Below are 17231 nucleotides of genomic sequence, written 5' to 3' on the forward strand. Positions count from 1 at the left end.
GCTTGAAACATGAAATGCATATAAAGATGATTATAACAAGTTCAATCAATCATGATGTCTACCATTAGCTTGTAGTCTTATCAATAGAATAGATGATTGAATGAGAGATGAATGAAGTCTCTCATTCAATCATTTATCTTACCAAAGCTAAATAGTCTCAACAATCCCATTCATTATTTAATTTAAGTAATAAGTCAAATTGTTTAGAATTAATGACTCATATTGATTATGACATTGTGATACTACTTAAGCTCACTTCATTATGTTTTTATGGAAAATGACTTGTAATAATTCAAGTGATTTAAAATTAAGGATACATAGTTAGTATAATAGTGCACTACTCGTATAATCCAACAACTACTTTATTTCTTTGATGAATGGCCATATTTAGTTCTAAAGCTCCCAATTCAACACAAGTTGAGAGTATGCTAGCAAATATGGATTGCTTGTCGTATTTGGTGAAAAAATCTCCTTTGCCTAATGCTAGGTTGACTATTTGAAATTGAATCACACATAAAAAACATGTGGTAGGTGTAAACATGCATGGAAGACATCCAAGCCAAAATTATACATGAAATTTCTTTTCCATGAATCTTTGTTCTTGTAAGGTTGTGGTGATTGAAAGTGACATTCACATCTACTACATCTTACAAAATTTTACTTAAAATCATACTTTAATGAGAATTTGTATAGTATTGAAAAGTTTCTAAGCCTTTTTTAGCACACCCATGTTGAACATACCCTAAAGTCATGGCATTATTTGACACAACATTCATTGAAGACATTTTGTCAATTGTAAACATGTCTTGTTTATACTTCTATATTTCACATATGTATCTACTAGGACACTTGCAATTGCAACATTTAACAAAAATCTCCCTTTCATTATGCTTTGATTGATGTCGACAAATTTGTTCCATAACTCTTATTTTTGCACAATTTGGCAAAGGTTGTAGTGCTTAGTTTTACACTTACCAATTACTTTAGCTTAAAAGTTTCTACAACGTTTTTAATAAATCTATTTTGTTTGTATCCTACAATCATTGCATTCCATGAGATCATATTTCTTTATAATTCCTTAATGTTGCACAGATTTCCAAACGTGAAATGTGCAAAACAATGCACAAGTTGTCTTATGCATGCTTCTACATTTTACCTACATGTCTACTAGGGTAGTGACAACTACAACATCTAAATAAATTCTTATATCCTTTATGCATTGATGGACGTCCATACTTAGTTCCAAAGCTCCAATATTGACACAAGTTGGTACTATGCTAGCAAATGTGAATTATTCAAGTTGGAGATCTATTTGTTCCATTTGGCGAGACATGTGGCGACCTACTTCCACACTTGACAGAAATGTTAAAAAATTTATGTTGAAAAGTTTTGTATGCTTGAAATGTAAATTGTCTATGTTTAAGTCCAAATTGTGTTTCATTCAGATGCTCTTTCAAAACATAACTATAAATGCAGGTGTCTTTTTTATTATCTTCCTTCAATATTGTCTAGGATTTTGGAGCAAGTGCATCAATTTGGAAACCCACTTATTAAAAAACCCCTCCACACTAGAAGTCAACTATAGAATACCAAGAATCACAACTTAGAATCTCATATTAAATGCCCTTTCAGATCTAAACTAAATCTCCATGGTGAAGACTCAATGACTGAACCAATTAAACTCAGCCCCTTAGACTTTATTAACTTAAACTTATATTATAATTAAAACTCAACTTTCTGACCTAATAATATTCAGAATAAATAATTAATTAAAAATTAAAATAACTTATTTTTTAAAAACCTAATAACATCCAATCAATTAAAAAATACTAATAATAATAACTCCGGCGAAAATAAAATAAAAGATGTTTAACTCCTGTGAAGCCCAAAATAGCCTAGGGAAGAGAGTTAATAACTAGTTAAAGATTTTCCTACCAGAAGAGTTACCCTGAACTAATAACTACCACTTAATTGACTTCTGCGATCTCTGACCAGGAATTTTTTTATTCTGGAAAGCTCTTTCTCTTTCTCAGATCCTGTTGCTCGCTGCACGGGCTTCACAAGTTTTTCTAAGCGAGTAAACAGAGTCTGCCCTTTCGTTTACTATCACTTAGATGCTTGCATCGGCAACCCCGAGAAGGCGACTGATTGAGCAAAGCCTTTAACGATCCTGAATTCTGCAGTTCTGTAACAGGTGCATATTGTTTCGTTTTTTCTGTCTGGAGTTTGAATGAAGTCTATGTAAGTAGTTCATAGGCGCTTAAAAAATCGACACCCACTTGACATAAATTTGAATTATCAAGACGGGTATGTTTTGTTTCACTTCTTCAATTTGTAATTTGAAAGAGACTATGCATATAATTCATTGCTGCTTAAAAACTGACGACTATAAATTTGAATTTTAGAAGTCAAAACTTTTGAATTTTAATAAATAATGTTTTGAATCATGCACATATACGAACTAAACAAGTTTACATGTCTGCAGATTTTTGTGGTCATTAAATTACATCGAAAATTTTGCCAGTTAGTATACTTGTCTTCATTTTACGATATATTTGGAGATACAATGCAGAGAAGAAGGGCAAGAGAAAGACTTGAAACAGAACCTGCTTCTAGTAGCAGTCGGGATTCAAAAGATGCTACTATCAGTAGCAGTAATGATTTAACATTGGAGACAAATCCCACGTCAATTCCAAAAGGTCTGGAGAGAAGTTCAAAGAAGGCAGCTCTTAATTGGACAGCATTGCTCTTCGTAATCATCAACTCATCTTGGCTTGTCTATCACTTTCAATTTGAGAGGCTGCCTCTGCCTCTTACTGCCGCTCAGGCTGGTAAGAGGGGATTCTCAGAATTGAGAGCTGTTGAGCATGTTAAAGCATTGACAGGATTTGGCCCTCATCCTGTTGGTTCTGACGCACTGGATCGTGCTGTGAAGGTTGGTATTGGTTTTTTTAAGTTCAATAATCAGATCGTGCTCTGACAGGTCTTTCTTTTTTTGGCTAGTATCATATAGAATGTAGGAGATGAGATGACAATTAATGCCCTTCAGGCCAAAATGGCGCTGATCATAAATTGTATACTTGTTTTTAAGATTACTTGTACGAGTGTTTTGAAGATTTAAGATTTTGGGCTAGGTTATGACTACAAACAAGAGTTAATAGTAAAATTAGCATTCTTTCTTTGTAAAAATCATCTATCTTCTTGAACTTGGGGCTCTTCTTGATGCTCCTGTTTCTTTATTATTCAAGTGGAGGAGCATGAGGAGTGGCCATCTTCGTTTTGCATGTGGAGTGCACCCTCAGAGACCTACGCTATTTGTGTAACGAGATATTTCTTGCCAGTTTGAAAATTACTTATATAATTATCATCTAACAGTGTGCCACCATCAACCAATACCATCGAATTGCAGTCCCAGAATTTGGTCTAAAGAGACAGAGGGAAGAAGCATCTGTTGGTCTGACATGAGGTAAACTTGTAACAGCTGACACACCATGCTCAAGTGGATTTATCTTAAATGGCCATTTTTATATTGCTTTGTTCTGTATTGCGTGGAGTTTATCTCAGAAGTTTCGCTGCTATCTTTATCTTATTTTGTACACTACCATTGTTCTTCTGCCATTAGCAGGAATCTCAACCTGATTCTACTTTTATCACTGAAGAAGGTTCGATGGTGAACCTTTCTTGGCATACATAAGGTTCTACCACAATATTAGGCTCACAATGCCTCTTGGGGTGCTGTCCTCCAAAGATTCTTCTTAATGCTTCATCGGAAGAAATGTTATTATCATCTCCATCAATCCATTTACATCCGATGTGAAATAACCTTCTTAATACTCAAAAGAAAAACTCAGAAAATTAACCAGTCACAGGAATAAACTTGTAATCTCAGAACCATTCAGAAAATTACCATTTCCCATACATTAAAATATCTGGCTTTTCTCTGTAATAGAGTTCTCAGAGGTTGCTAATTAAAAATGTATTTCCAGCCTATTCAATTTTGTAACAAAACTTATTATGGCTTGCATGGGACTGATTTTCAGATCTAATCTGATACCTAAATTCTAACCAGACTGAATGACTTAACGTTTACAAGGTGCCAATGACACATATAAGCTGGCTTACTTCAATGTTGAAGATTACAGACTAGGTATCTAAAAGGGTGCATTAGAAAGTTCACCAGCCACATGATCTCTCCTTCCCGTGCTAACTTCTCCATCGTATCACCCAGAAGGACTGGAGTGAACACTGCAGCTGTTCCTTATCGCCTGATTCTGCCCTTTGCCTTGTTGAAGATAAAGGCAGAGATGGCTCCTTTTCCCAGATATGCTTTACTGTATAAATCCATAAAATATCACCCTAGTGCCTTGAATCACCTCCTGCAAGATATGCGATTTAAGCAGGTTCAAATCTGATTGATACAAATTCTGAACTGAATGTAATAACTGAAACAAGAGATTCTTGTAAGGTTTGCATCTCACTAGTTTGCATTACCCAGGTTTTCGTCTGGAAATGCAAGCAGTTGTTTACTGCTCAGTATTGGCCAAAGACTTTGATGCCTTTTCTACTAAAACAAGCAATATATATAGCATGCCTTAAGTCGGTTAAGAACTTAAGAGATAACTGCTTAGAATAATCAGACCAGCCTTAGGGCTGGCTTAATATTTATTTTAAAAAATCAATTTTTTTATTAGAGGTCGGCCCCAAGAACATTTAAATTTTATTTATTAAAATTCTAATTATTTTGCAATGAGCCAACTACCCAAGAATTGGGAACATCACAGTCCTCCTGTCCCAAATTGCTTGTCTTCAAGCAATTTCAAGTTGGGATGCTCAAAAATTTCAACCCCCTCCCATGTTGCATCCTCCTGGGGCAGTTCTTTCCATTTCACCAAATATTCCGGAATGATCTTGTTCCTTAACCTTTTCTCTCTCACATCCAATACTGTCTCAGGTTCGAGAATTAATTTACCTTCATAGTCAAGTGGTGGTAGTTCCTGTGTAGGAGTGATTCGCTGTCTGAGAGCCTTCTTAAGGCATGAGACATGAAATGTATTGTGAATTTTGCTGTCAGCTGGAAGTTCCAGCTCATATACAATTGAACCAACTTTCCTTATCACCTTATAGGCCCATAAAAACGTAGTTTTAATTTTTCAGTTCCACTCCCTTTGATAGAGGATTGCCTGTAAGGCTGCAACCTCAAAAAAACGATATCACCAACATCAAAATCTCTTTCAGTTCTGTGTCTATCAGCATATAACTTTTGCTGATTTTGTGCCTGCTGCAAATTTTCTTTGGGAGTTTCTAAAATATCCTTTCTTTGTTGAACCACATCCTTTGCACTTGGCACTCTACTATCAGTCAATATCAGGACCACAAAAGAAGTAGCATCATAGCCATAGAGTGCTTTAAAAGGAGCCATACAAATAGACATATGGTAGGTTGTGTTGTAGCAGTACTTTCCTAAGTACAACCATTTGACCCATGTTGATTGCTTCTTCGTGACATAGTTCCTTAAGTAGTCTTCTATCCATTTGTTCATGATCTTCGTTTGCCCATTGGTTTGTGGATGATAATTAGTGCTTGGTGTCAATTCAGTACCTGTGAAACAGAAGAACTCTTTCCAAAACAAACTGAGAAACCTGCTGTCCCTATCACTTACAATGTTCTTTGGCAACCCATGCAATCTGAAAATTTCCCTAAAGAACAGGTCTGCCAATTGAGGAGCCTTAAATTCTGAAGATATGACATAGAAGTGGGCATATTTCATAAACCTATCAACAACCACATACAAACAATCCTTACCTTGAACCTTTGACAATCTTGTGATGAAGTCCATGGATATACTCTCCAATTTTTGATTTGGGATAGGTAAAGGCTGCAATAGACCAACTGGAAACTCATGCTCTACCTTGTTTTGTTGACATTCCATACACTCTTTTACATGCTGTAAGACATCATTCTTAAGCCCCTTGCATGACAAATGTTCCCTTACCTGCTTGTATGTGTTGAAAAAGCCCAGATGACCAGCAAGAGGAGTATCATGACATGCTCTTAAAATCCTCTCCGTCATCTTAGATTCAGGTATGATGTATACTCGGTCTTTGCAAAGGATGAGTTCATTCATTATCTTGAATCTATCATATTGCACTTTTCCTTCCAAAATATCATTAGCAAATGGATCCTTAACATACTCAGCTATTATCCAAGCCTTCCAATCAGCAGATATATCAGTTATAGAATTAAGATGAGGCTTCCTAGGAAGTGCATCAGCTACCACATTGTTTTTCCCCTTTACATAATCAATATCAAATCATAGGCTTGAATTTTACTTACCCATTTTTGCTGCCTATCATTCAATTCCCTTTGGTTAAGGAAGAACTTCAGACTATTGTGATCTATTTTAACTACAAACTTCCCACTAACCAAATATTGCTTGAAATTAGCCAGGGCATGCATTATGGCCAGCATTTCTTTGTCATAAATCGAGAAATTACGTTCAGCCTCGTTGAGTTTTTTGCTTTCATATGCTATGGGATGTTTATTTTGCATCAAAACAGCCCCTATGCCTTCTCCTGAAGCATCACATTCTAGAACAAAAGGAAGTGAAAAGTCTGGAATTGCTAAAATTGGGCATGAGCTCATTACCTCTTTATGCTTGCTGGGCTGTGGCATTCCATGTGACTGCCCCCTTCTTGGTTAAATTTGTCAAAGGTGCTGCAAGTTGTGAAAATCCCTTCACAAACCTTAAATAATAGCTGCATAAACCTACAAATCCTCTTAGTTGTGTTAAACTCCCTGGCCTAGGCCAATCTTGGATTACTTTGATCTTCTCTTCATCCACACGAACACCATGTGCACTAATTTTGAATCCCAACTACAAAATTTCAGTCAGCCCAAACTCACACTTGGAAACCTTGGCATAAAAAGAATGTTGTTCAAGTATACCCAGCACCTCATATAGATGTTTCAAATGTTCTTCCCATGTCTTACTATAGATTAGAATGTCATCAAAGAAAACCAAAACAAACTTCCTCAATTGTAGAATGAATACCTGGTTCATGCATGATTGGAAAGTTGTTGGTGCATTGGTTAGCCAAATGGCATTATCAAAAACTCATAATCCCCATGATGACACTTAAATGCTGTTTTGTGTACATCCAAATCTCTTACCTTAATTTGATGATGCCCTAAATGCAGATCAACCTTGGAGAAATACTTGGCTCCGTGAAGCTCATAGATCAGTTCATCAATCCTTGGTATGGGGTAACGGTTCTTAATTGTCCTTTGGTTGAGGTTTCTATAATCTATGCTTATTCTCATAGTTCCATCCTTATTATTGATTGGCAATATTGGTCATGCAAAAGGACTTGAGCTAGGCCTTATATGCCTCATATCCAATAATTCCTCGATGGTCTTTCCAATCTCCTCTTTATATATCTTTGGATGACGATATGGAGTGATCATGATTGGTTTTACTCCTTACTCAAACTGAATTATATCTTGAAAAGTTCTATCATAGCCTAGGAGGAATGTCTTCAAAGTTCAAATACCTTACTATGCTTGTCCAAAATAGACTGGATCTCCACCTTGTAGGATTCCCCATCCTTTGATAGACGGTGTTAGTAATAAAACATTCAGCTGCCCATGCTACTTGATCCTTGAGAAAAACTTGCTCCATCCTCTTAGCTGAAACTTCCATAGGCCCCTTATTAGATAGGCCATGTAGGACTATCTTCTTTCCATTGTGTTGAAAGGAGAACTCTATGGTTCGATAGCTTTGTTCATACTTACCAATTAAGTACGGCCATTGAATTCCTACCACTTACATATCCATGCTGATTACATAAAAGTCATCTCTCATTTTATACTCCCCCACTGTCAATTCCATTTTGTGGAACCTTCTTAGTATATGGGAGAATTGTTCCACTTGCAACTTTTACATCAAACCCCTCAATATCCTCAGTCTTCAATCCCAACCTATTAACTACTTCATTAATGTAGTTATAAGTAGCCCCACTATCAATAAGGATTGTTACCTTTTGTCCCTTCAGGACCCCTCTAAGATGGAAAGCATTATATCGTGGTGTTTTTTGAAAGTGCTGCAAGTGTACCTCCTGAATGCCCTTCTCCTTGGTGTACAAGCCCCACCTCTTCTACTTCTTTTTCAAGTTCAGCCTCATCACTTTCTGTATCTTCACTGGAGGCTACCTCTATATAATGTATTTACCCTTTATGGAAACACCTATGTCTTGGCTTCCAAGGCTCACGACATATAAAACATAACTGCCTTCTCCATAGCTCATTCTTGGATACATCAGCTTGGCTTGGAGAGTGATGCCTTGGGAGGTGATACATTCGTTTGAAAAGGTTTCTTGGGCGTGATAGGAGGTGCGGCTTTCTTAGAATAAAATCTGTCCTTGGTCATCTAATTCTCTAAATTAAGGGCTCTCATGATTGCTTCTTGCAAAGTATGTGGGTCAAATGTCCTTACTAAACCTATAAGAGGTTCTGGTAGGCCTTCTACAAACAGCACACTGAGCCTTCTTTCAGTTACATCTGGAACTATTACTACAAGTTTTTGGAATTCTACTGCAAAGTCTTCCACTCTACCTTTTTGCTTCAGTTGGGCAAGTCCCTGAAGTAAATTTCTGGATCCCGTCTATCAAATCTTTCAGCTATCCTTTGGCTGAAGTGTTCAAATGAAGTTATGGAATCATGTCCTTGAGTTAACATACCGTGATACCACCATTCATGAGCTATTCCGTCCAGATGCAAAGTGGCAAATTTGATTGCTTCTTCTTTGAATATTGGATTTAATGAGAAGTAAGTGTCTAATTTCGGTAATAAGGCCCTTGCTGATGAGTCTTCAGATCCTTCAAAGGTCAGGATGGTGACCTTTCCCAACTGATGCTGAAGGTCAAAACATAAGTTTCCTTTGCCTGTGTAATTGTGGACAGCAATTTGCTAATTCAATATTGATATATATCAGTCCTATGAATGAATGATAAATATTTGGAAAAATGTTTGAGCTCTTTATGAATTGTTGAAAGGGATATATTATGCAAATGTGTTCCAAATGTTTAGATAAATTATCATAAACAATTTCAGTCGGAAAACTCTTCTTCAGTGAATGCATTTAAACTATTTGATGGATACCCACATCATAGAATAAAATTTGGTATAGAAAACTGGGTCAGATCATTATAGTTGCAAGTTTGATCAAAATATGCTGGTATGGGATATTACAACATGAATATGCTGATTGTTAAAAGTTTTTATCGGACTATGGCCTTCTAGATATTCTCATACAAAGGAAAAGCAATTCTTATTCAATTTTCCTCTAATTAGATATTCCTCCTATCCTTGTCTTCATCTCACCTTATCTTTCACTGCCCAATTCTATTTGCTTTTTCTACAACGAGTATAACATAAAATTAATCCTGTACTAGTATTAACAATAGAGCACATACTTGTTGCTATCAGTTCAACAATTAGATTCTTATCAGATGAAAAAAATTAAAATGTTTAAGAGCATTGTGTTGGAAAATGGAAGAGCATATACATATGCATAATAATAAACACAAATAATAATATTATTATTGAGTTCATATGGGGTCTACAGTGAACTATGCAAATGCTTATAAAGCATTCCATTCTCATAACATCCCCAAACTGCCCCAAACTAATTATGGGAAACTAATTATTTTAACAACAATATTAAATAATAAATCAGAAAGTCACTAAGGTGACTTTATTACAATATGTAACCTTAAAATTCTAACACCCTCCCTTAAGGTTTACATTACATACAACAAAACATGCTGATTAAAAAACACAAATACATATTCTTTAGAGGATTTTCTTTGAAAAAATACTTTTTTGGCCTAGGTAGAACTCTATCAAACTGCCTCATAACTCTTGTAAAAGTGAACCTCCTGAGCTGTATTCTCGAATTCCTAGATTACCACATTCTTAAACTCTTGAATCACAGCTCTCTCAAATTATTGGACAAAAACCCATGCTAAGCTACATCCACAGTGGTCCGTCAATTTGTATCATGGCTCTCATAAGGGTATGATTCCAAAGATCCATAGACTTCTGAACTATCTAGGCAACAATCCACATTGAGTTCACACTAGATCCCTTCTTGTCTTCAAAAAAAAACTTTACCATACATGCATTCTTCAATATTGTCAGTATCAAAAAAGGAAAACAAAAACATATGCTTCTCATACAGAGTACTATCCTTGAATGAGAAGTCGACTTGAAATGATGAAAATCCTCCAACCTTTGGTGCCTCCATGTTAGAAAATGGAAGTGCACCTACATTTGCATATTGATAAACACAAATAATAATAATATTATTAGTCATATGGGGTTTACGATGAATTTTGCAAATGCTTATAAAGCATTGCATTCACATAACTTTCCTAAGCTACCCCAAACTATTTATGGGAAGCTATCTATTTTAACAACAATATTAAATAATAAACCACAAATTCACTAAGGTGGCTTTATTACAATATGTAAAACCTTAACATTCCAACACATCATGCTAATTGCAGTGTGAAATTGCAGTATGGAAAGTAGAAGTACGAAATCCCACACATAAAGGGAAACAGATAGGAGACAATACAACATTTTTATGCAAGAAAAGTTTCATCTTACCAATGGAAAATCATAAGGCAAGTGTCAGGGCTTAAAGTTCAATTCTTGAGAATAATTCAAAGATAGAGGGAATAGATGCTTGGGAGATATCGTATCCAATACGGGAAATTAATAACCACCACCTTTCTCTCGTTGATTGCCATAATCATTGTATTTCGAACTCCTTAGGGAGTTCTATGTCAAAGTTGCAAGGGACATCTTGTGTGCCACGTGGTAAAATGTAGGTACCTAAAGAAATATATTGGGGAGAATCAAGCTCACTCCTTTGTAGAGCATTCGCTCAAACTTGTTGATTCTATAAATGTAAACACTAAGAAGCAAGTTTATCTAATGCAATATTTCCAAATTTTTATCTGCATAGTGATATGAGTTGAGAGAAGTTCAAATTGTTTCACCGTCCTCCTAAAAGGATAATGAAAACTTATTTAATTGTTGCAGCATAGAAACAAATATTGGTATCAATTAGACTATATCTCAAATCAGTTATGATTTTGAATGTGCATTCTTTTAGCAAATTAATTTTTTGTTAATTTGAGAATGGAACAAATTCATTTCATTTTGACAAGTTCAGGAGAGTTAATGGAAAAACTGGAAGTTTATGAGGGTGTTGTGCCATGTCATTGTTACATATTTCACATTTTTCGTAGTCTAAGTTGCGTACAGATGAGGTTACGTGTTTTTAATTTTTCTATGTGAGTCCAAGGACGAATTGTGTTAATAATGTGTCTCACTTTATGATCACAAAAAATGCACATGGCTGTACAGTACTGAAATTATTGTTTGCTGTATTTGCATATTGCAGTATGTTTTGTCGGAAGCCCAAAGGATTGAAGAAATGGCTCATTGGGATGTTGAAGTTGAAGTGGATTACTTTCAATCAAAACCTGGTGTAAACCGTCTCAAGGGAGGCTTGTTTGGTGGGCGAACATTGATTTATAGTAATTTAAAGCATGTGGTTATGAGAATCACTCCAAAGTATGCTACAGATGCAGAAAATAATGCAGTTCTCGTTTCTTCTCACATTGATACAGTCTTCTCCACGTATGGTTACTGGATATTCTCTCTCATTTTATATGTTGGCCTTTTCTCCATGGTGTATAGTAGAACATGTAAAGTTCGGGAAACACGATTGCTTGCTTATAGCTTTTCCACCTTGAACAAAGTCTTTAAATAAAGCCACTTGACTGTAAATTGCATGAAATTCTTAGTAGGATTGTGTGCTCTATCTTTTTTGGATCTATATTATCAAGGACTATGCAGAATCCTATATCTACAATTTGTGATGTCTTATTTGATTTGCAGTCACAATGGGATTTCTTTTTGCTTTGAGGTGTACCTATTTGAAAAGGACATGTAACAAAGGTGAAGCAATTTAAACGAATTTGGGACAGGCATAACTAGATCGTGTAAGGGCTAATCTCAACCAAAATTGATTCTACATCCCATCACAAGAGTGATACCCTTAAGCTGGATGAATAAATATCAAGGTCTTTTTAGCCCATAGAATGGCTTATGCTTGTTCTCTATCTCTACTACAATATTTTTTGTTTTGAGTTTGCTTCTTATTTCTAGACCTTAACCCCATAAAATAGTCTTTGTCGTATGTTTAATAATGTGGTTGGATTCCCATTTGTTATTCTATGAAAATTATTCACGTTTTGTAGATTTTAAGTTGACTAGGACATTAGCATAAGCACATGAAGTATTTATGTATGATCAAATTATATCTTTGGTTGATTGGTTAAACCGTGCAACTGTACAACAAATACCTCCTTGACTTAGTATGATTCCCACAGACAGATACAGATCACTTTCTGTTATAGTTCACATGTTCTTGAATTTTGGGTTTAATGTACACATTTTCAGTTTCAGCGATTATCCTCATGCATATATAACTGAGAATACCCTTTGATCATATACTGAATTTCATCATATTTAACCTTGAAATACCTTTTGATCATAGACTGAATTTTATCATGCAAACCACCCATGTAAAGTTCAAGCTGTTGATTCTATGAAAGTTGAGGGTTCAGGTAGGCAACTTCACATGATGGGAATTATACGTGGCTGCAGATCCTATTTGTTGTAATTTGGCCAGCTTCCCATAGTAATCCCTTCTCCAAGAGTTTTCATTTTCAGTGGATAGGTAAATAAACGTTTTTTCTGATTAGTTGGAACCATCAATACAGTTCAAGATCCAAGTAAAATATGAGGTCTGGAGCAGTATTCTGGAGCCAGAAGTATTTCTCCAATAAACTGATCCATGATGCAACATCAAAACCATAAAACATTCTAGGATCAATCTTGGGAGCATTGTGCCTGGGAAAGTAGAGGTTGCCAACACTCTTGATTAGAGAATGCTGGTTCTCCTTGCATGTCAAGTCTCTTTCAAGCTAAGGGATGACATTACCCTTTCAAATAGATTTATTGCCAAAAGTGTGATATTGGCCTCCTAGAGCTACATGGTGACCAGAAAAAGCTTCCATGAAGTTCATTTCCATTGCCATGGTTGAACAAGTTGAAACCTTGCCCTCTTCCTAGAATTGGGTTTGTTTTAATGCAAATCTTTATAATTTGTGTAATATCCCCTTTGCATGCATGAACAATTGGGAGAGACCCTTAGCCTATTTAGTTTCCATAGGCTAATTGGGATGTGGCAAGGGAATAATTAACTAATTAAATTAAATTTTCTAGAGCCATTCATTTTATGGGTAACATATTTATTATTTAATTAAAATTGGACATTTTATTAAAAGTTGACTTATTTGGGACCCAAAAATAAAGTTAACTTAAAAAGAAATTTTAAAAGTCACTTTGAGGTGGGAAATGAAATATAGTATTTTAATTATACAAAAAGGTTATAAAAAAAGAGATTTGGAAAAGAGAAATTCATTTGTGGCATTTTTATTTTCATACCACAGCTTGAGAGTGAGCAACTGTTCATCTAGTTTTCCTTTGAATGGAAACCCTTTGGCAATGATTGGTTTCGAGGATAGAAACTCTCCTAGCCAATTTGTGAGTGGATTCATATAGAATTCACAGGTTTGTTGAATGATAGAAATTTCATGGATATTTGTGTTGAACAAATTGAAATCATTTCCAGATTTGTGAATATTGTTCTAGTTTGAAGTAGAAGGTGGAGATTGAACGAAAGAATCATTTGCTAGCAATTTTCTATCAATTAATTGCTCAAAGGGAAGATCCAGCAGCAGGCCGTACATTTGGAGGTTACCATAGTAGGCTGTACCATTTTGTTAGTGGCTGCAGTCTAGCCAAATCTGAACTGTATAGGTATAAGGGAGGTGTTTGGAGAGTTTGAGGATGGGCGACCAGTTTTAGGGAACTTTAGATGGTTCTAAACCCTATTCACACCATTATTTGATGAGCATTGACTTTATGTTAGGTGTAACTTGTAAGGGATCAGCAAAGAAGGTTAGAAATGAATTGAATCTATTTCAGATTGAAATTGGAAGTATGTAGTCCTAAGTTTATCAAATGAGAATATTGGTGTGATAATTCCAGCCATAGATATATGTGGTCTTTGTGTGTAGTTCTGTTGATATAAATTTCAGTTCAATAGCATGAATTTTTGTTCAGCTGTGTGAGTTGTGGTTAGACTGAAGTAAATCACTTTCTTGCATTTATTTAGTTCATGGGAATTTTCTCAAACATTTGTCAATATTCAAAAAAATTAGTTAGGGATGTTTCATTTTGTCTGATCCCATTATCACTGCTGGTTAATTACTCATCGATGAAGTCTTTTGTGCCATATGCTGTGTCACATCATCAATCATGAGTGCAAGAATGTTTTACTGTGTTACTATAGTGCTGTACAAGGGCTGAAGGGACTAGTCCTAGATATATTTGACAACTTTCTTGCTACCTTTTAGCAGTGAAGAAGTTATTAAAACTGGTGTGATATCATTTCCTGTATTAGGTTAATTTACCTTTTCCAACTGTGCCTATAGATTCGGGTCTATGTGCCTTGTTATGCAATACTATTGGTTGGGGCTAATTCAGTGTTTCCTTCATCACTACTACCTTAGTTAACTTGCTTGATAGATACATGTATGTGTTGTGATTATAGGAAGGGAGATTTCCAGGTGGGTTGCCGAGTTCATGTAGATTCAAGTTCCAGGTTTCTATAAATACTTGAATTGATCTCCTGTCTTGCATAAATTGGAATATAGAAACTTGAAGGCAAATAGATCAGGAAATTTGCTTCAAACTTAGGGTTCCAACTGTCTACTTTGATGGCAAGAGATGAGAATGTTTTCGTTTTCTAGTTAGAGTCCCAACTGCAAAAACTACAGTGCAAAAGTTTTAGGTCATTTTCGCACAGATGTAGATTTCTTAGTGTTGCTGTAAAATTTTAATATGACTATTTGACAGAAAGCTCTTGAAGCTTACCTTTTTGCTGGTGCAATGATTGTTCTGAGACATATGGATATGAAATATATGCAAGATTCACATTATAAATAGATGGACTACCTTTCTAGGTACCAAAGGCACATGGTTAGAGCAGAACAAAACAGATCAAAGATGCAGATATGGCAAATAACATAAACATTTGATAGCTGCAATTTGAAGTAGTGTCACTTTGACAGAGCAACCTTGAAAGGACAATAACCAAACAATAGAATAACCTATTTATACTATGGGTATAATTAGGTTGGTACAAGCCCATTAAGGGCTGAATAAGCATAAAATAGAAAGGGGGATGAACAATATGGAGCTCATAATCAGTTTTTCGGTTGGAAGAATGGTGGATTTTAGTAAGATATTCTCAGTAAAACTTGTTGTAGGATAGTTCAACTACATAGCATGGAGATTGCGTTCCGAGATACATTCTACTGGTTGCAGAAGGCAACCCATGAGGCCGAGGCAGGGAGAGCGGCTGCATTAGAGCAGGCAGTAGCTGCTTGAGAAGAGTTGGTTTAGCAGCAGAGACTCCACCACCAAGAGGGAGTGGAGAGTGGCCCTAAAGGAGGAGTTGGAGCAGCAGAGGGTGGGCATGACAGAAAGGAATGCGCAACTTGAAGAGACCGAGGCACACCTAGCAGCAGTAGCAGGGCTGCTGGAGAGTACGAAGGACTTGGTGGAGGCGATGCAAATGGTGAGGATAGCATGTGAGTGCCAGAAGGTAGCTGAGCGAGACCTATGGCTTCAGGCTGAGCAGGTGCAACACCTTTGTCAGCAGCTCTCCACACCTCACAGAGCACCTAGGTTGATGTCCTCAGCTACTCCAGGGACACTCTCTCATCCCCCTACTTCTCAGTAGATTTTGTATTTGATCAGCCCCATTTTGCTTCTGTCATCTGGAAGACTTCTATTTTTTTGGTGGGGGCTGAATTTTGCTAAGTAGAAATAATGTTTTGATTAAGAATAATTGGCAATGTAATGAATAATTGACCCCGGGTAGTTGGTAGTTGCCTATAGTTGGCACTCTTAACCAACCGCTGAGCAGTATATATTTCTGGATTGTACCAGAAACCGGGTGATATATGCTGTACATACATTACATGTTGGAAATAAAGTTATATTATTCTGCCATATGTTGATGTTACTTCCGTATTACTGTGTTGATTATGTTACTGTTACATTCCGGTTTTCTCTGTAGAAGTTAAGCACATTCTTGTAGGGAGTAAACAATTCTTGTAGGGAGTAAACAATCACCTCGCCAATGGAGTTGTCTATAAGACAAGATAATTACGTTGGTTTTTGATAGGTATGAGCGTTCCTAAGACAGGTCCTACCACTTTGTTTTGCGACAATCAGTGTGTTGAAGCTTGTCTGCAACCTAGTTTTTCATGAATGTACCAAGCATATTGGGGTTTAGTACCATTATATTTGTGAGCATATTCAATAATAGAATATCTAACTCTAGTTTTGTTTGACTCTAGAGCAATGTGCTGATATATTCACCAAATCTATGGCAGCGGCGAAGTTCAAATCTTTTTGAACTTTCTTGATTTTTTCTTTGGGCATATGATGTAATATAGGGTGTGTTGCAATCATTCTTTTGCATCATAACCATCGTAACTATTTCATATAGTTATCATTGTTTGTTGGTTGGTTGGTTAATGGTTAATCGCTATTGTTCATTTGTATATATTGGTTGCTGCTATTCATAATAAAAGATTGCCTATTTTATGCTCATCTTCTCTGCTCTTTACTTTTGCTCATTAACCACTAGATCCATTGCATTTCATTATTAGTGATTTTGGCATCGACCAGATTTGCATGCGATTAACTGTTTTGGCTTGATTGGATTCCGCTTGTAATCTACTGGTGGCTCTTGCATTTGCACATTGATTGTAAATTAGTTGGCTAGCCGCCAATATATTTATTGCAATATTACTTTGTCCTTGTTCTACCTTTGTATGCTCTCACCTTACCCACTTGGCGATCTTGGTGATAAAAAAAGAGTTTTGAGTGATCACAATTTAGCTAACACTTTTTGGGGGTTCTTACAACTCTCATTTGAAATCTCAATTCAACTCTATTGTTATGTAATAGGGTTCTGTTGATGTGTTTTTTATGCACAAAACATTTCAAAAAAA

The 17231-nt window shown here is 35.9% G+C and overlaps 1 protein-coding gene across 3 annotated transcripts in view; it reads left to right on the forward strand.

Annotated features, from left to right (window-relative positions):
• The first annotated feature begins 1887 nt into the window (after positions 1 to 1887).
• The window catches only part of LOC131032482 (uncharacterized), a 227653-nt gene continuing 212309 nt past the window's right edge, over positions 1888 to 17231 (forward strand). For 2 of the 3 annotated variants that reach the window (XM_057963474.2, XM_057963475.2), the window contains exons 1-3: positions 1888 to 2194; positions 2486 to 2935; positions 11471 to 11709. In XM_057963474.2, the coding sequence (XP_057819457.2) occupies positions 2567 to 2935; positions 11471 to 11709 (608 nt within the window). In that variant the 5' untranslated portion in view covers positions 1888 to 2194; positions 2486 to 2566. Of the gene's footprint in view, positions 2195 to 2485; positions 2936 to 3376; positions 3467 to 11470; positions 11710 to 17231 lie in introns of those variants that run through there. The other variant, XM_057963476.2, reaches the window with a different exon arrangement.

This window comes from Cryptomeria japonica, chromosome 11, assembly GCF_030272615.1.
Source record: "Cryptomeria japonica chromosome 11, Sugi_1.0, whole genome shotgun sequence".
NCBI classification, from domain to species: Eukaryota; Viridiplantae; Streptophyta; class Pinopsida; order Cupressales; family Cupressaceae; genus Cryptomeria; species Cryptomeria japonica.